Genomic DNA, 19,342 nt, shown 5'->3' on the forward strand with positions numbered 1-19,342 from the left:
CTTCTTTGGGTCTCCCAAGTGGGTGCAGGGGCTCAAGGCCTTGGGCCATCTTCTACTGCTTTCCCAGGCCATAGCAGAGAGCTGGATCAGAAGTGAAGCATCCAGGTCTTGAACTGGTGCCCAGATGGGATGCCAGCACTTCAGGTGGAGGCTTCATCTACTATGCCACAGCGTTGGCTCCTCCCCACCCCCATTATTTATTTTCCTTTTTTTAGGATTTATTTATTTATTTGAAAGCCATTGTTACAGAGAGGCAGAGGCAAAGGCAGGGAAAGAGAGTCTTTGACTTTCAAGGGACTTCTGGGAGAATCTGTGTTGAAGTATGGTGTAAGGCCATTAGAAGAAAGCTGTTTTTTCATTATGTCCTTCTAATCACCTTTAATGTATTCATTAGAGGAAAATTATATGGCTAGGAAGAAAGAAAGAAAAAGATGACCAGAAAGGTTACCAGTGGATTGAACATTCTTCTCTTTCCTGTACTCAGAGATAATCACTGTTAACATTTTGGCCTATGTCCTTTTCAGACTTGTTATCTTTCTTAAACTAGTGTTTTTATCCATTTTGCCATATGACTATTTTGGCAAGAATATTATAGTAAATATATATCTATATATTTTTATATAATATAAATATAACATATTTAATTATAAATAATTATATAATTATGATTATATAATATTTATATATAATAAAGTATATGTAACTTATTAATTATAATATGTACATACTAAATATATACTTTATTTTTTATGTAATAAAGTAATATAGAGAGGTGATAAGGGATATGGGTGGATTGTTGAAATCCAAAAATTTTAACCAACTTGTTGTTTTGTTGGAGTATTGATGGTTTTAGAAGTAGAGATGTAGGCCGGCGCCGTGGCTCACTAGGCTAATCCTCCGCCTAGCGGCGCCGGCACACCAGGTTCTAGTCCCAGTTGGGGCACCGGATTCTGTCCCGGTTGCCCCTCTTCCAGGCCAGCTCTCTGCTGTGGCCAGGGAGTGCAGTGGAGGATGGCCAGGTGCTTGGGCCCTGCACCCCATGGGAGACCAGGAAAAGCACCTGGCTCCTGGCTCCTGCCATCGGATCAGCGCGGTGCGCCGGCTGCAGCGCGCCGGCCGCGGCGGCCATTGGAGGGTGAACCAACGGCAAAGGAAGACCTTTCTCTCTGTCTCTCTCTCTCACTGTCCACTCTGCCTGTCAAAAAAAAATAAATAAATAAAAATAAAAAAATTAAAAAAAAAAGAAGTAGAGATGTCCATGTGCCATATCAGAGTGCCAGTTTGAGTCCCGTCTATTCCATTTCCAGTCCATTTCCTTGCTAATGCTTCTGGGAAGCAGCAGATGATGACTGAAGCACTTGAGTCCCTGCCATCCCATGTGGGAGACCTGGATGGAGTTCTTGACTCCTAGCTTTAGCCTGGTCCAGCCCTGGCTGTTGCTGCCATTTGAGGAGTGACTCATAGGAAGAAAGATCTCTGTCTGTTTCTCTGTCTCTTTGACTTTCAAATAAATAAATCTGTAGAGATTAATAAAATGATGTGATGAACAGTTGTTTTAAAGTTATGGTGGAAGTTAAGTTTTTGTTAAGTGTACCAACCTTACCAACCTTTGACAGTAGTTGCACATTTTGAATCTTTTAACTTGTGAATGAAAAAGAATACTGAATATTCACTTAGCATGCCAGTTTTCAAGGCTTTTTTGATTAAAAATCTGGGGGGGGGGTGAGGCATAACAAAACAACTTCCCTCAGATTTGAGTTGTGCTGTGAATGACCTATTAGAATAAGCTCAATTATGACAATTACATGGAATCTGTAGTTCTTGTGAAAATTCAGAATTTATTATAGATTAACAATATAATATCATCTACTCTAAGGAAAGATTGTATTCAGGATGTTTAGTGTTGTGGTAAATGCTATAGAGGATTGTAAAAACCTGGAAATTACATAGATCTATTTTGTTTTTTTAAAGATTTATTTATTTATTTATTTGAGAGGCAGAGTTACAGAGGGAGAAACAGAGAGAGAGAGGTCTTCCATCTGCTGATGGAATGCCTCAACACCCAGAGCTGGGCCGATCCAGAGGCAGGAGCTTCTTCTGGGTGTCCCACATGGTTGCAGGGTCCTAATCACTTGGGCCGCATTCTGCTGCTTCCCTAGGCCATTAGCAGGGAGCAGGATCAGAAGTGGAGCAGCTGGGAAACTGGTGCCTATATGGGATGCCAGTGCTCAGGCGGAGGTTTAACTTACAGTGCTGGTCCTATCCTAATTAAGATAGATCTTTCTTAGACATGGTTTACTTAGTTTAGACAAGGTAAGGTGTCCATGTTAATATAATCTATTTAACTACATAAGTTTTTATTTGCTAATTTCTCCTTTTCCCTCCTGAACTTTACAGAAGGTGGAATGGAAAAAATTTTTTTAAATAAAAATTTTTATTGAACAAAATTATTTATAAATATATGAATCAAATTACTTTTTTAAAGAAAAGATTTTATTTTTTTATTTGAGAGGTAGAATTATAGAGAGAGAAAGGGAGAGATAGAAAAGCCTTCCATCCATTGATTCACTCCCCAAACGGCCACAATGGCGGGAGCTGTGGCAATATGAAGCCAGGAGCCAGAGGTTTCTTCCGAGTCTCCTGTGAGGGTGCAGGGGCCCAAGCATTTGGGCCATCTTCTACTGCTTTCCCTTTCTACTGCTTGCCATATCAAGATTATTTTAGCTGTCTTGTTGCTTTGTCTTCCATATTCATTTTATCATAAATGTGTCTAGGGGCTGATGTTCCAGCACAGTGGGTTAAGCCACTGCCTGTGATGCCGGCATCTCATATGTGCACCTGTTCGAGTCCTAACTACACCACTTCCCACCTGGCTCCCTGCTAATGCACCTACAAAAGCAGCAGAAGATGACCCAAGTACTTGGGCCCTTGACACCTACATGGGAGACTTGGATGGAGTTCCAGGCACCCAGCTTTGGCCTGGGCCAGCCCCAGTGATTGTAGCCACTTAGGGGCTGAACCATCTGATGGAAGATCTCTTTCTACCCTGACCCCGCTCCCCATAAGTCTACCTTTCAAATACATTTTAAAAAATCTTTAAAAAAATGCCAAAATAATAATAATAAAAGGCTTTCTGGAGATTTTGATTGAATTGAATTTTGAAGAATTTGATTGGATTAAACTGAGAGATCAGTTTGGGGAGAGTTGACGTCTTCACTATGTTGATTTTTCCAATCCATAAACATAGTGTATCTACAAGTTTTCTTTTTCTCTGGGGCAGTTGTGAGTAGTATTCGATTTTTTAAAAAAGATTTATTTATTTATTTGAAAGGCAGAGTTACAGAGAGGCAGAGGCAGAAAGAGAGAGAGGTCTCCCATCTGCTGGTTCATTCCCCAAATGACCACAGTGGCCAGAGCTGAGCTGATCCTAAGCCAGGGGGCAAGAGCTTCTTCTGGCTCTCCCATGTGGGTACAGGGGCCCAAAGACTTGGACCATCTTCTACTGCTTTCCCAGGCCATAGCAGAGAGCTGGATTGGAAGTGGAGCAGCCAGGACTCGAACCTGCGCCATATGGTATGCGGGCACTACAGACAGCGGCTTTACCTGCTAAGCCAGAGTGCTGGCTGTTTAGTATTCTTTTTTTAGTTTGGGTTTCCACATGTTCAGCCTTAGTATATGGGAATGCAGTTATTTTCTGTGTGTTCTCGTATCCTGCAGCTAAGTTGAATTAACTTACTGGTTCTAGGAATTGTTTGGGAGTTTCTTTAGGATTTTCAACATAGGTAATCATATCATCTGAGGATAGTTTTCTTTCCAATCTGTTTTTTTTTTTTTTTTTTTTTTTCATTTTTGATAGGCAGAGTGGACAGTGAGAGAGACAGAGAGAAAGGTCTTCCCTTGCCGTTGGTTCACCCTCCAATGGCCGCCGCTGCAGCCGGCGCACCGCGCTGATCCGATGGCAGGAGCCAGGAGCCAGGTGCTTTTTCCTGGTCTCCCATGGGGTGCAGGGCCCAAGCACCTGGGCCATCCTCCACTGCACTCCCTGGCCATAGCAGAGAGCTGGCCTGGAAGAGGGGCAACCGGGACAGAATCCGGCACCCCGACCGGGACTAGAACCCGGTGTGCCGGCGCCGCAAGGTGGAGGATTAGCCTATTGAGCCACGGCGCCGGCTCTTTTTTTTTTTTTTTTTTTTGACAGGCAGAGTCGACAGTGAAAGAGAGAGACAGAGAGAAAGTTCTTCCTTTTGCCATTGGTTCACCCTCCAGTGGCCGCCGCGGCCGGTGCGCTGCGGCCAGTGCACCACGATGATCCGATGGCAGGAGCCAGGTACTTATCCTGGTCTCCCATGGGGTGCAGGGCCCAAGCACTTGGGCCATCCTCCACTGCACTTCCTGGCCACAGCAGATAGTTGGCCTGGAAGAGGGGCAACCGGGACAGAATCTGGCGCCCAACCGGGACTAGAACCCGGTGTGCCGGCGCCTCAAGGCGGAGGATTAGCCTAGTGAGCCGCGGCGCCGGCCCCAATCTGTTTTTAAACATCTATTCTTTCCTTATTGTAGCTTTAGTTTTTAAACATTTTAGTTATTTATTACTAATTCATTATCAAGCTTCCCCTGTGCTGTAATGTTAATATTCATTTAATAAGAAGGATTTCTTAAAAATATTTTAAAATTTTATTTATTTTTTAATGATTTATTTATTTGACAGAGTTAGACAGTGGGAGAGAGAGGCAGAAAGAAAACTCTCCCTTCCTTTGGTTCATTCCCAAAAAGGCCGCTATAGCTGGAGCTACGCTGATCCGAAGCCAGGAGCCAGATGCTTCTTCCTGGTCTCCCATGCAGGTGCAGGGGCCCAAGCACTTGGGCCATCCTCCACTGCCCGCCCAGGCCACAGCAGAGAGCTGGACTGGAAGAGGAGCAACCGGGACTAGAATCCGGCGCCCATATGGAATGCTGGCGCCGCAGGCGGAGGATTAACCAAGTGAGCCATGGCGCCAGCCCCTAAAGATTTATTTATTTATTTGAAAGTCAGAGTTACACAGAGAGAGGAGAGGCAGAGAGAGGGGGTGGTCTTCTATCTGATGTTTCACTCCCCAGCTGGCTGCAGTAGCTGGAGCTGCGCCTATCTGAAGCCAGGAGCCAGGAGCTTCTTCTGGGTCTCCCATGTGGGTACAGGGGCCCAAGGACTTGGGCCATCTTCTACTGCTTTCCCAGGCCTTAGCAGAGAGCTGGATTGGAAGTGGAACAGCCGGGTCTCTAACCAGCGCCCATATGGGATGTCGTCACTTCAGGCCAGGGCATTAACCCACTGTGCCACAATGCTAGCCCCTAAATTTTATTTGTTTGAAAGAGATAAACATAGACAGATATACAGAGATCTTTCATCTGCTAGTTTACTCCCCAAATGCCCACAACTTCAGAGACTGGGCCAGTCTGACGCCAGGAGCTGGGAATTCAGTTCTGGTTTCCCAGTGTGTGTGGCAGGGATTCAAGTAGTTGGCTCACCACCTACTGCCTCCCAAGGTCGACGTTAACAGGAGACTAGAACTAGGAGTGGAGCTGGGACTTGGGACCTGGGTATGCATATTGATATGTGATGGTGATATCCTGATCAGTGTCTTAACTGCTGCCACTGTAAATACCCTCTTTTTTTTTTTTTGACAGGCAGAGTGGATAGTGAGAGAGAGAGACAGAGAGAAAGGTCTTCCTTTTTGCTGTTGGTTCACCCTCCAGTGGCCGCCGCGGCTGGCACGCTGCGGCCGGCGCACCGCGCCTATCCGAAGGCAGGAGCCAGGTGCTTCTCCTGGTCTCCCATGGAGTGCAGGGCCCAAGCACTTGGGCCATCCTCCACTGCACTCTCTGGCCACAGCAGAGAGCTGGCCTGGAAGAGGGGCAACCGGGACAGAATCCGGCGCCCTGACCAGGACTAGAACCCGGTGTGCCGGCGCCGCTAGGCGGAGGATTAGCCTACTGAGCCGCGGGACCGGCCGTAAATACCCTCTTTTTTTTTTTTAATATTTTATTTATTTATTTTTTGACAGGCAGAGTGGACAGTGAGAGAGAGAGACAGAAAGGTCTTCCTTTTGCTGTTGGTTCACCCTCCAATGGCCGCCGCGGCTGGCGCGCTGCAGCCGGCGCAACGCGCTGATCCGATGGCAGGAGCCAGGTGCTTCTCCTGGTCTCCCATGGGGTGCAGGGCCCAAGCGCTTGGGCCATCCTCCACTGCCCTCCCGGGCCATAGCAGAGAGCTGGCCTGGAAGGGGGGCAGCTGGGACAGAATCCGGCGCCCCGACCGGGACTAGAACCTGGTGTGCCGGCGCCGCAAGGCGGAGGATTAGCCTAGTGAGCCACGCCGCCGGCCCGTAAATACCCTCTTAATATCTATCCAGTACCCTGCATGTCTTGATTATGTCTGAATTAATCTCTTACGGAGGCTTTTGCCCTCTCTTGGTTGGACTGATTGAGTTCTAGGTTTCTTCTGCAGTTGTCATTTGGAATGTCTTTTCACCGTCACCCTGGAGGCTCCTTATGCCTTTCTCTTGCTCTGGGTTAAGTGGGTCCTATGTCTGTCTTTCCTGATAACTATGCTGTCACTTTGCTGGAGCACAGCTCTGGTAGTTTCCTGATAAAAGTTGCATGGCAAGTAAATCTGTTGCCATTTACAAGTCTGGATATGACTTGAGTGTTTGAATCTGTCCAATCATATAACTGACAGTAAAATTCTAAGGTGGACATTGTTTTCTCTCAGAATTTTGAGAGCATTGCTGTCTAGTCTTCTACCTTTCAGTTGTGAAGGTTGGTGCTGTTTTGATGATAGAGTCTTTGTAAAACTATTTTGCTTTTCTCTCTTCAGAAACACAGAATCTACTTTATTCTTAGCATTCTAATATTTCATATTACATGCCTTGATTTGGATTTGTTTCATACATTTTGCTGGATAATAGTTTCTGTCAACTTGTAAAGGGGAACTCCTGAGAAATTTTGACACATCATTATTTTGATGATTTCCACTCTTCTGATTTCTCGTTCTTTTCTCTTCTAATTCCTGTTATTTGATGTAGATCTCTTGTGCAAACCCTTTAAGTTTTATTCCTGTTTAGCCATTTCTTTGTCTTTGTGCTTCCTCAGTATTTTCTTCCAAAGCCTTTTTTGAGTTTGCATGTCTCTATCAAAGTATCACTTTCTGAGAGTTCCTTTTTATTTTTTTTGTATTGTTCATATAAAAAATAGTATCCTGTTTTTGGTTTCAAATGTACAATCAGTGTGTTCTTTATGAGTTGTAGATAGAGGTTTTACTTGAATAATCACAGTTCCTCTCTTGCTCTGTTTTAAGTTTGTCCTTCAAATTAGAGGCATTTGTCCAATGTTTGGTGGGAGATGTTTGAAAGCTCTCTCTGCCTCAGGTTTGTTCACAGGGGGACCCCGTGTGGGGTGTTAGGCTTCGTCATTTGCTTCTAGGACCTTTCCTTTCCTTCTATAGGCATTTAGTCTTGAGCTGATCAGATTCTTCAGAGAAAGCTGTTCCAGCTGCCAAGACGGTGTTAGCAGTCTGGGTGCTGGGTCAGGAAGAATGCTTTGGGACCCCAGTATTCATTTTGTAAATGTGTACTTAATCTCTCCTTTTCACTGAAATACTGTCTGCTCCCTGTGCTTGGTGTCTCTCATTGGGAGAGACTTTTTGTTTCTAAGCCTCTTGTTTTCTGTCAGATTGGGAGGGGCCTTCACTGATCTTGCAGAGTTAGGAAGAGTCTAAATCTTATTAACTTTCAACTGATCTCTCTCTCATTCCATATTCACCTCTGCTTCAGGAGGTACATGGTGCTTACAGTTCATTCTCGAGCCTTTTGGGATTTCTGTGATCTGAATCGTATTTCTTCTTAGCTTTTTCTGCTCTAATTTAGGATTCTGGTTTTTTATTTTGACAAGTCAGCAAATATTATCTTAGAAACTAAAAGCATTATCTGTTTTCAGCTTCTAAAACTTGTTGCTATTCTTTTTTTTTCTTTTCTTTATATCTTTACGAGTCTGTTCTTTAAGAAAATATTCTGTCGTTTCTGTGGGGTTTTAGGAAGAAGTAGCAGCTCATGTTTGTGCTCAACCTGCCATTTACAATTTTTTTTAAAAGATTTATTTATTTATTTGAAAGGCAGAGTGACTGGGGAAAGACAGACACACATACACATACACACACACACACACACACACCCCACACATACATATCTCCCATATAGTGGTTCAGTCTCCAAATAACTGTAGCAGCAGATCTGGACCAGGCCCAAGCCAGGAGCCAGGAATGCCATTCTGATCTCTCACATGGGTGGCAGAGGCCTAGCTGCTTGGGCCATCTTCTGCTACCTTCCCAGGAACATTGGCAGGGAGCTGGATTGGAAGTGCAATAGCCAGGACTTGAACATTGTAGGTAGTTGTGTAACCCATTACACCACAGCACCAGCCTCTCAGTCTGCCATTTAAAAACCGAGGTTTTGTGATATTTAAAATTTTTTATTTTATTTATTTGAGAGTCAAAACAGAGATGGAGAGAGAGTGTTTCCAGCTGATGGTTTACTCTTCAAATGCCCATAAAGGGGCTGGGAATGCAATCCAGTTCTGTTACATGGTTTGCAAGGACACGGTTACATGAGCCATCCTTGCAGTTTTCCAAGGGCCACATCAGAAGGAAGTTGGAGTCATGAATCAGAACTGAGTATTGAACCAGGCACTTTGAGGTATGGGACATGGCATCTTAACCACTAGGCTAAGTGCCTGCTTTCATGATATTTTTTTAATGGAAAGAAATAAAATAAAAATACATAGGAGCTGGTGTTGTGGCACAGTGGGTGAAGTTGCTGCTTGTGATGCTGGCATCCCCTATTAGAGTGTTGGTTCTAGTATGGGTTGCTCTGATTCGATCCAGCTCTCTGCTAGTGTGCCTGGGAAAGCAATGGAAGAAGGACTAAGTGTTCCAACCCTTGCCATGCATGTGGGAGATCAGGATGGAGTTCTTGACTTCAGCCTGTACCAACCCGGCTGTTGCAGCCATTTGAGGGGTGGACCACCAGATGGAAGAGCTCTGTTTTCTCCCTTCTGTCTGTCGCTCTGCCTTTCAAATACATAAATACTTTAAAAATAAAAAGAAAGAAAAATGTATAAATAGCGTAGTCCAGTTTTATCTTTTTTTTTTTAAGATTCTATTTATTTATTTGAGAGGTAGAGTTACAGACAGTGAGAGGGAGAGAGAGAGAGAAAGGTCTTCCTTCTGTTGGTTCACTCCCCAAATGGCCTCAGCGGCCGAAGCTGCGCCGATCTGAAGCCAGGAGCCAGGTGCTTCTTCCTGGTCTCCCACGCGGGTGCAGGGGCCCAAGCACTTGGGCTGTCTTCTACTGCTTTCCCAGGCCATAGCAGAGAGCTGGATTTGAAGAGGGTAAGCTGGGACTAGAACCAGCTCCCATATGGGATGCTGGCGCCGCAGGCGGAAGATTGGCCTACTGTGCCTATCTGTCTTTGAGTGGTAGATTTCTAGGTTTTTTTTTTTTTTTTTAAATTGGCCCTATATTTTTATTATTTATGTAAGAGACATATATTGTAAAATATAGGAAGTAGAGAATATGGCATTTCTTTTTAACTTATGTTAGCTTCTGGGAAAGGAAAAATATCCAACTTCTGTTTTTAGAGAAAAACTGTGCATAGAATCTAGTTACCTAAGAAACAGAGAATTTGGTAAGTTTATAGTACTTACTGTTTTGAACCACTGAATTCTTGGTTTTGAAATACATGATGTATATATTTTCTAATAAAAATAGGAAAAAATTATATGGCCTTAAAATATCCTTAGTTTGCCTATCATGCTCAGTTGAGAACTAAAGCAGTATTTACGTGCTGTTTTTAATGTGAAATACTCTTGCACAAATGTTAAGTAACTAACTGGCTTCACAGATCCACTGGCTGGCTGTGAATGGGCGGACAGAACTACTGCATGACCTTGTGCAGCACGTCAGTGATGTCGACGTTGAGGATGCAATGGGGCAGACAGCATTGCATGTAGCCTGCCAGAATGGTCACAAGACGGTAAATTCAGCCATGAGGACTTGAAGTTGCATGTATTTGTCATTGAAAACTTGAAATTCATGAAAAACTTTTCACTGCATACTCAGGAACATGAAGCATTATAGCATAATCTTAGTTCTGCACATATTCTTTGAGGACAGAGGAATGGAAATAATGCTTTTATATCTCAAAATATTTATAATTTTATTTCTGATTCATGCATTTTAGTAGCTAAAATATTAAATTTTAGAATGTTATATGCTAACATATAATCTTATTAATTATGATATATACTCTGTTTTCAGTTTTAGCCAATAACTTCTCCATATTTTTTTCTTTTTGTCATTAAGCACATTTACTGGTATTAGGTAGTGAGGAAGGTGAACACCAACACTGCTTAACTAGTTCAAGTTGGATTGTCATATTTTCTGTGTTCTTGCTACAGGATTTAAGTGCTAGAGTGACAGTGACAGTTTTTTTTTTAAGGTTTATTTTATTTATTTGAAAGAGTTACAGAGAGAGGTAATGACAGAGAGAGAGAGGACTTCCATCTGCTGGTTCACTCCATTCACTGGCTCACTCCCCAAATGGTCTCAATGGTGGAGCTGGGCCATTCTGAAGCCAGGAGCTTCTTCCGGGCCTCCCATGCGGGTACAGGGGCCCAAGGACTTGGGCCATTTTCTACTGCTTTCCCAGGCCATAGCAGAGGGCTGGATCGCAAGTGGAGCAGCTGGGACTTGAACTGGTGCCCATATGGGATGTTGGCGCTGTAGGTGGTGGTTTTACCTGCTATGCCACAGCACCGGCCCCAGCTTTAATTTCATATTGTTTACGTTGAGCTTTTTTCTGTGTTTAAAATTATTGATAATAGGCCGGCGCTGCGGCTCACTAGGCTAATCCTCCGCCTTGCGGCGCCGGCACCCCGGGTTCTAGTCCCGGTCGGGGCACCGGATTCTGTCCCGGTTGCCCCTCTTCCGGGCCAGCTCTCTGCTGTGGCCAGGGAGTGCAGTGGAGGATGGCCTGAGTACTTGGGCCCTGCACCCCATGGGAGACCGGGATAAGTACCTGGCTCCTGCCATCAGATCAGCGCGGTGTGCAGGCCGCAGCGCGCCGACCATGGCGGCCATTGGAGGGTGAACCAACGGCAAAGGAAGACCTTTCTCTCTGTCTCTCTCTCTCACTGTCCACTCTGCCTGTCAAAAAATAAAAAAATATATATATATTGATAATAGAATATATTTACTTATTAGCCATAATAATAAGAAACAACCCTAGCAGCAACTACAAAGATATAAAGTTGGTTTTTTATTTGTTTATATTTTTGGTGCAAACTCTGTATGAGTCTTCTCTTTTTTAAAGTTTTTTGTTTTATTTATTTGAAAGAGAGAGGGAGAGAGACAGATACCTGCCATTTGCAAACTTACTCCCCAAATGCCCACAACAGCTGAGGCTGTGTCAGGCTGAAGGCAGGAGCTGGGAATTCAGTCGAGGTCTCCCATGTGGGTGGCAGGAACTCAAGAATTTGAACCATCACTTGCTTTCTTTCAGGGTGAGTATTAGCAGGAGATTGGACTTTGGAATGGAGCTGAGTCTCGAACCCAGGCACTCTGGTACAGGATGCAGGTCTCAAGCAGTGTCTTAACTGCTGTGTCAGATGCTCTTACTCCTGTGTTGGGAATATTCCTAGTGGAAATTGAATTCCTTTTTTCAAAAAAGATTTATTTATTTGAAAGGCAGAATGAAGGAGAGACAGAGATTTTCATCCATTGGTTCATTTCCTTTTTGGCTGTGGGAAGTAGATTCGAACTGGCACCTATGTGGGATGCCTATGTTCCAGGTGGTGGCTTACCCTGCTGCAAATCAACATTGGCCCCTAGAATCTGAATTTCTGTCTCTTCAAACACTTTCTCCCTAACCTGGGTTTGGGATGCAGGATCCTGGATGTTTATGTGCTTTAAATACGGCCATATTCATAGACCATTGGACTTCTTAAAGATAGGCAAGGGTTGAAACAAGGAATATCCTATCTTTTTTCTCTTTCCTGGAATTTCTTCTGCACATCAATGTTCATTTGAATTTTTTGTCTTTTATCATCTGAAAGCTACCACTATTTTCAAAGAGTATCACTTCTCACAAGTTCTTACTTTCTCAGCAGTATTGAGTTTAAAAAATATTCTGTGTGAATGGCCCAGGGCTTTAAGGAACTCTACTGCATATTAGAGCTGTTTCCCACAGAGAGCTTTCAGAGGACAGAAAAGCACTATGTTTCTATATAAACACTCTTTGCTGTAACACATGAGCAGAGTTTCATTTACCAAGACTTCTAAACCCTATGAGCTGTCCAGGAACTTGTACAGGAAAAAAAAAAATCGACGGGGATTTAGATTAGAATGACCTACAGAAGGCAATTTTAGGTGCCTTGAACTAGTGTAGAAGCAAGAACTACTTGGAAAACTGGCTCAAAACATGTGCTATCTATGCTGCATTTGAAATTGAGAATTGCCTTAGAAAGTTATTGAAAATTAGATGGTATAATATATTCATGATTTATAGCCTAAAGCAGGTGTGATAAAGCACTGAATTCATCTTGATCAGATGCCTTTGAACAATTGTATGCTCAGAAATTTTTTAAGGAGCCTGACTTCACTGCAGTGATGAGTTTCACAGGGTGAGATTTTACAGATACAGACGAGGCACAGCATGAAAAGCTATGTTGCCTGTACTTGTTGTATTGGCTAGTGAGATTCATTCTATAGTGCGGTTGGTCAATTATAGTTACCTCTAAGGATCCTGTACTGATACAGTGCTTGCTTAGCACTGACTATTTCAGAATCATTCTGTTTATTTGATGTTTTTTCTGTTGGGATGAGAAGGAATCTTAGTCTGTTTCCTTGCCTCTGGACTGAATTATGCTTCTAAAAATCTGTGTTAACAGTTGTCTTAATATTGCCTTTTTTTCAGAATTATTGATGTGTTTCTGCAACATACTCAACTTTCACTGGATTGGCAGATCCTTTTATTTTAAGTTGACAGTGATTTATTGGTATGCAAAATATGATATGTTATTTCATGGTAGGGATTGCTGATTTGAAAAAAAAAAAAACCCTTTGTGTATCTATTCATTAGTTGAACACTGAATCTAAAATAATTTGTTAGGGGGCAGCATTTGGTGCAGCATTTAAGCCACTGCTTGGAAAACCTACTCCATTATCAGAGTGCCTGGGTTTGAGTCCCAGATCCATGTTCCTGCAAATGCACATCCTGGGAACAGTAGATGACTCAAGTACTTGAGTCCTTACAAGCACGTAGGGGACCTGGATGGAGTTTTGGGCTCCTGGCTTTGTTCAGGCCCAGCCCTGGCTGTTGGCAGGCATTTGAAGAGTGAGCCAGTGAATGGAAGATCCCCCCCCCCCCCCCTTCTCACTTCTCTCCTCATTTCTCCATCACTCTCTCTGTTGTTCTTCATATAAAAGTAAATTAAATAACTTAAAAATGATGAACTTTTTCTTTAAAAAAATGTCTTTTTTGTCTCAGAGTAGTTAATTCTTAGATTAATTTGTTAAAAAGTTTCCAGGGGCAGGTGTTAAGATGTCCACATCCCACATTGCAGTACCTGGTTCAACTCCTGGTTCCTGCTCCTGACTCTACCTTGCTGCTAATGGGGACCCTGGGAGGCTGTGATGATGGCTCAAGTGATTAGGTTTCTGCCACCCACTTGGGAGACAGGATTGTGTTCCTGGCTCTTGGCTCTGGCCCTGACCCAGACCTAGCTGTTGCGGTTACTTAAGGAGTGAACCCATGGATAGAAACTCTCTCTCTTTCTCTCTCAAATATATAAATAAGCCTTTGAAAAAAAGAATCTACTTTAAAAATAAAAAAGTCTCCAGAATTTGTGTCCATGTAAACATGAAATCAGCATATGTAGGTTTCAAGGTTTTATTTTTAAGCTTAAAAGCTTACATATTGATATCTATAGAATAAATATATAAAACTTTAAAGGGGAACAGAAACTTTGAAAATATTTTAAAAAGCATATGCATATCTGCTTTTTTTTTTTTTTTTTTTTATTTGAAAGGCAGAGTCAGAGAGAGAGAGACAGAGAGGTCTTTCATCTACTGGTTCACTTCTCAAATGGCCACAACAGCTGGTGCTGGGCCAGGCAAAAGCCAGGAGTCAAGAACCCCTTCGAGGTCTCCCATATGGTGGCAGGATCCCAAGCATCCGGACCATCGTTCACTGCCTACCCAGGTGTATCAGCAGGAAGCTGGATTGGAAGTGAAGTAGCTGGGACTAGAACCAGTGCCCATATGGGATGCTGGCACTGCAGACAGAGGATTAACCCACTGTACCACAGTGCCAGCTGAATTTCTTTATTATTTCAGCATTTTAATTTGATAAGAGCAGGAGCCAGTATGGTGGCATAAGTGGGTTATGCCGATACCTGTACTGCTGGCTTCCCTTCCAGCAGTACTGCTACTCCACTTCCACTGCTACTCCACTTCCAGTCCAGCTCCCTGCTAATGGCCTGGGAAGGCAGTAGAAGATGGCCCAGGTTTGTGGGCCCCTGCACCCACATGGAAGACCTGGAAGAAATTCCTGGCTCCCGGCTTTGGATCGTCTCAGCTCTGGCCATTGCGACCATTTAGGGAGTGAACCAGTGTATGGAAAACCTCTCTCTGTCTCTCTCTCTGTCTCTCCATCTCTCTGTCTGTGACTCTGCCTTTCAAATATAAATAAGTAAATCTTAAAAAAAAAATTATCTGAAATTTGCCTTCTTCTTTTTTTTTTTTTTTTTTTTTTGACAGGCAGAGTGGACAGTGAGAGAGAGAGACAGAGAGAGAAAGGTCTTCCTTTTGCCGTTGGTTCACCCTCCAATGGCCGCCGCTGCAGCCGGCGCACCGCGCTGATCCTGGCAGGAGCCAGGAGCCAGGTGCTTTTCCTGGTCTCCCATGGGGTGCAGGGCCCAAGCACCTGGGCCATCCTCCACTGCACTCCCTGGCCATAGCAGAGAGCTGGCCTGGAAGAGAGGCAACCGGGACAGAATCCGGCGCCCCAACCGGGACTAGAACCCGGTGTGCCGGCGCCGCAAGGTGGAGGATTAGCCTATTGAGCCACGGCGCCGGCCTTGAAATTTGCCTTCTAATCTTACTTGAGAATGAATTTCAGGAGTGCATGAAAAGGTGCTGACCAACTAGCTTAGAGCCCTAAAGCTTTGTAGAATTTATAACAGTGCTATATTCTTGCTTTGGTAGCAAGCAGTGCTTTTTCAGACATACATGACTTTTTTTTTTTTTAAAGAAAATATTTGGATAAAGTTTTACTTTTCTTCATAACTAAGAAATTGAGTAATCTTTGCTGTGATTTCATATAGATGGCATCTGTTTTGTTAGAGGTAAGCATCATAAAAGACCTCATCATCCTCTTGTAAGAAAGTGGTGTGGATGGTGAAAAGGTGCATTCTGTTCACTTACTGTCCTTGTAGCTTGGTTTCAGTTACTTCTATTCCTATTTAAAAATGCTCAGAGGAAGGAAATAACTATAGAACTCTTTAATAATTTTATTTTTATATAGCTTTCCTTACATCAGCAATTATACTGCATTATTAACTATCAATATCAGAATTATGGTTTAATCTATTGATTTTTTATTAGCTTTTTTTTTTTTTTAATTAGAAAGGTCTTCCTTTTCCGTTGGTTCACCCCTCGGTGGCCGCTGTGGCTGGTGCACCGCGCTGATCCGAAGGCAGGAGCCAGGTGCTTCTCCTGGTCTCCCATGCGGGTGCAGGGCCCAAGGACCTGGGCTATCCTCCACTGCCCTCCCGGGCCACAGCAGAGAGCTGGACTGGAAGAGGAGCAACCAGGACAGAACCGATGCCCCAACTGGGACTAGAACCTGGTGTGCCGGCGCCGCAGGCAGAGGATTAGCCTATTGAGCCGTGGTGCCGGCCTTTTATTAGCTTCTTATACAGTCTTTGGCAGTTATTTTATTCTTCTGCCCCTCTATCTCATAAAGTATCTAGTGATGATATAATTAAGGAAAGTGTTATGAATGTGTGAGAAGACATTTCAAAACAATACATATTGCTGCTATTACTGCCATTATTAATATGCATGACATGATTTTGTAAAAGTACAAAAGAGCAAAATCTGGACCTTTCATTCATTTACTTTTGTGCAAGAAGTAAGGCTTAGTATGTTATTTGATTTTTAACCTCATTTTTGCCAATAATTGGAACTTTTTACCATTTTTTCTTTTGTTATTCTTTAGAATTTATAGATATGGTATATTGCTACAAAAAGTTGTTGGCTGTCTCTGCTGGAATAACTTGGATAGACACCCTTGAGGACTATCAAATAGTTCATTCTAAATTTATATGTTAGATTAAATAGCAGGACTAGTTTAGAACCCAATCTACAGTTTAAAAACATTTTTCAGAATAAATTTGATACAATCCTATATTGAATAGTAATGTTTCACTCAGTGATAGATTGCATTTAAAACAGTGTTCCCATGAGATTATAATTGAGGTGAAAAATTCTTAGTGCTTAGTGATATCATAATCATCCAGTGTTGTAATGTCACAGTTCAATGCATTCTTCATATGTTTAGGGTGGTGCTGATGTAAACAAACCTATTGTGCTACCAGTCATAAAAGTGTATCACATAATACTTGATAATAGTAAACAACTATTTTACTGTTTTTTTTGTACTTACTATAATTTTTATTGACATTTTAAAGTGTACTTTTTATAAACAAGTTTACTGTAAAACAGTATACCATGTTCCACTGCAGCTCATAAATCTTGTGCTTACATCATCTCTTAATTCGCCATGTCCAATGACTGACATATGATTGATTTGTGTGAGTACATGCTGTGATGATCATACTACAACAAATGCCACCAGCTATGCTCAGAGTATTCCTGTTGTTGAGTGATGTATGACTGTATTCCTCAATTTATATATAACTGGATATTAAGCTTCCAAATAATGTAAAATGATGGTTGAAACTTTTTGCAGTCTAAAAATTTAAAAGCATTTTGACAATGGAATTATAGCTTATTTTTTGATAGATTTATTTATTATTTCTTTGAAAGGCAGAATTACAGAGAGGCGGAGATGGAGAGAGAGAGAGGGCTTCCATCTGCTGGTTCACTCCCCAAATGGCCACAATGGCTGGAGCTGGGCTGATCTGAAACCAGGAGTTTCTTCTGGGTCTCCCATATGGGTGCAGGAGCCCAGGCACTTGGGCCATCTTCTGCTTTCCCAGGCCATAGCAGAGAGCTGGATCAGAAGTGGAGCAGCCGGGACTCGAACTGTCGCCCATGTGGGATACCAGCACTGCAGGCGCTGGCTTTACCTACCATGCCATAGTGCCGGCTCCTATAGCTTATCTGTGATAGAACTGGCTGTCTTGTTACTGAGATTATAGATTTGTTAAGGAAGAGTTCTTCTCTACATTTAGTCAGCTGTCTTGGTTACTTTAGCCAGCTTCCAAGCATTTCATTTGGGGAATTACCAGAGAACCATGCAAACTTAGTTGAAATCATTTGCAAAACATTAATCAGATTCATCCTTGAGGCTCAAAGGTGGGTGTGCTAACAGTTCGTAATATGTTTTTAGGTTTAGCGAACTTTATTTTAATGCTAGAGTTCTCCTTTAATCACTTCTGGACACTGTGAGCAAATAATATAAAATCATCATATCACTGTTAATATTCTCATGCAGCTGGATGATTACTTGAGTTCAACGTCTCGATAGGTGGATTAGGCATCTGGAGAAAACCTATCTAAACCAGTCACTGAGTAGTGAATTGGCAGGGTTTTGTTTTGTTTTGTTTTAATGTTATTATTTGTACAGTGCCATAAGTCATGTCATCAGAATTATTTATTTTTCCCCCTTTGGCTTTATTTATTTAATTCTCCCCCCCCCCCAAAGAAACTTTTTATTTAAGGAATACAAACTTCATATATTTTATAAGTACAACTTTCAGGTATAGTGATTCTTCCCACCATACCTGCCTTCCCACCCACATTGTCACCTCTTCTCCTCCTCCCTCTCCCTCTCCCTTTCTCAGTCCCATTCTCCACTAAGATCCATTTTCGTTTAACTTTGTACACAGAAGACCAACTCTACACTAAATAAAATGTTCAACAATTTGCACGGAAAAAAAAAACCAAAAAACTGTTTCTCAACAGTTAAGACAAAGGCTTTTCAAAGGCTTTGCATTTTGAAGTTAATTTTACTTCTTCTTCTTTTTTTTTTTTTTAGAAACTTAATTAACTTTAAAGAAGCACCCAAGAATGATTCATCTTTTGTGAGCACTTAGACATAATTATAATACAGCTCTTTGAAGACAGAGGTTCTACATGGGAAATTATGTACAGTGACTCCTGTTGTAAATTTAATAACAATTTTATGTATGACGTCAGTGATCACCCAAGGCTCTTGACATGAGCTGCTTAGGCTATGGAAGCCTTTTGAATTCACAAACTCTTGTCAGTTTTTAGATAAAGCCATAAGCAAGGTGGAAGTTCTCTTTTCCCTTCAGAGAAAAGTACCTCCTTCTTTGATGGCCACTTACTTTTACTGAGGTCTCACCCACTGACGTCCTTCATGTAGAACATTTTTTGCCACAGTGTCTTGGCTTTCTATGCCTGAAATGCTCTCATGGGCTTTTCAGCCACACCAGAATGCTTTAAGGGCTGATTTGGAGGTCAGAGCGTAATTCTGTGAGTCTGCTCATAGTGTGGACCGCTTCCTATGTTGGAGCATTCACTCCTTTTTAATTTTATCTATTATTATTACCAGACAGTTAATCCTGTCCATAGGATCACTTTAACACTTGAGATAGTATTTTTACCAACCAGCTTAAGGGGTTTTGGGGTCTCATGGCACTGTACCCTTAGAAGTAAGTCTGTAGGAATGTATAAAGAACTATACAACTTTACAGTTATAAACTTCATATACTTCATAATTAAAAATTTAGGAAGATGGTGATTCTTCCCACTGCCTGCCCTTCCACTCATACTCCCACCCCTCTTCCTCCTCCCTCTCTTATTCCCACTCTTAATTTTTACTGAGATCTGTTTTCAATAGACTTTATACATATACATTTATATTGAGTAAAGAGTTCAACAAATAGTATGAAAGAAAAAAAAAACACTGTTCCTCAACAGTCAAGACAAGGGCTGTTCAAGTCTTGCTTCTCAAAGTGTCAGGTGATGGGCATTTGGGTTGATTCATGTCTTAACGATTGTGAATTGAGCTGCAATAAACATGGGGGTACAGATAACTC

General features: G+C 42.4%; 1 protein-coding gene across 13 annotated transcripts in view; it reads left to right on the plus strand.

Moving 5' to 3' along the window:
- HACE1 (HECT domain and ankyrin repeat containing E3 ubiquitin protein ligase 1) overlaps positions 1-19,342 on the plus strand; it is a 127,245-nt gene that overhangs the window by 19,222 nt on the left and 88,681 nt on the right. For 9 of the 13 annotated variants that reach the window (XR_016233822.1, XR_016233820.1, XR_016233821.1 and 6 more), the window contains one exon: positions 9,934-10,065. The exons of the other annotated variants lie outside the window; for them this stretch is intronic. Coding sequence is in view for 6 of the 9 variants with exons in the window: in XM_051855408.3 (XP_051711368.1) it covers positions 9,934-10,065 (132 nt within the window). In the remaining 3 variants the exon portion in view is untranslated. The remainder of the gene's footprint in view (positions 1-9,933; positions 10,066-19,342) is intronic. 13 annotated transcript variants of the gene reach the window in all.

Source organism: Oryctolagus cuniculus, chromosome 5 (assembly GCF_051225735.1).
Source record: "Oryctolagus cuniculus isolate XC-2025 breed Fujian yellow rabbit chromosome 5, ASM5122573v1, whole genome shotgun sequence".
Lineage (NCBI taxonomy): Eukaryota > Metazoa > Chordata > Mammalia > Lagomorpha > Leporidae > Oryctolagus > Oryctolagus cuniculus.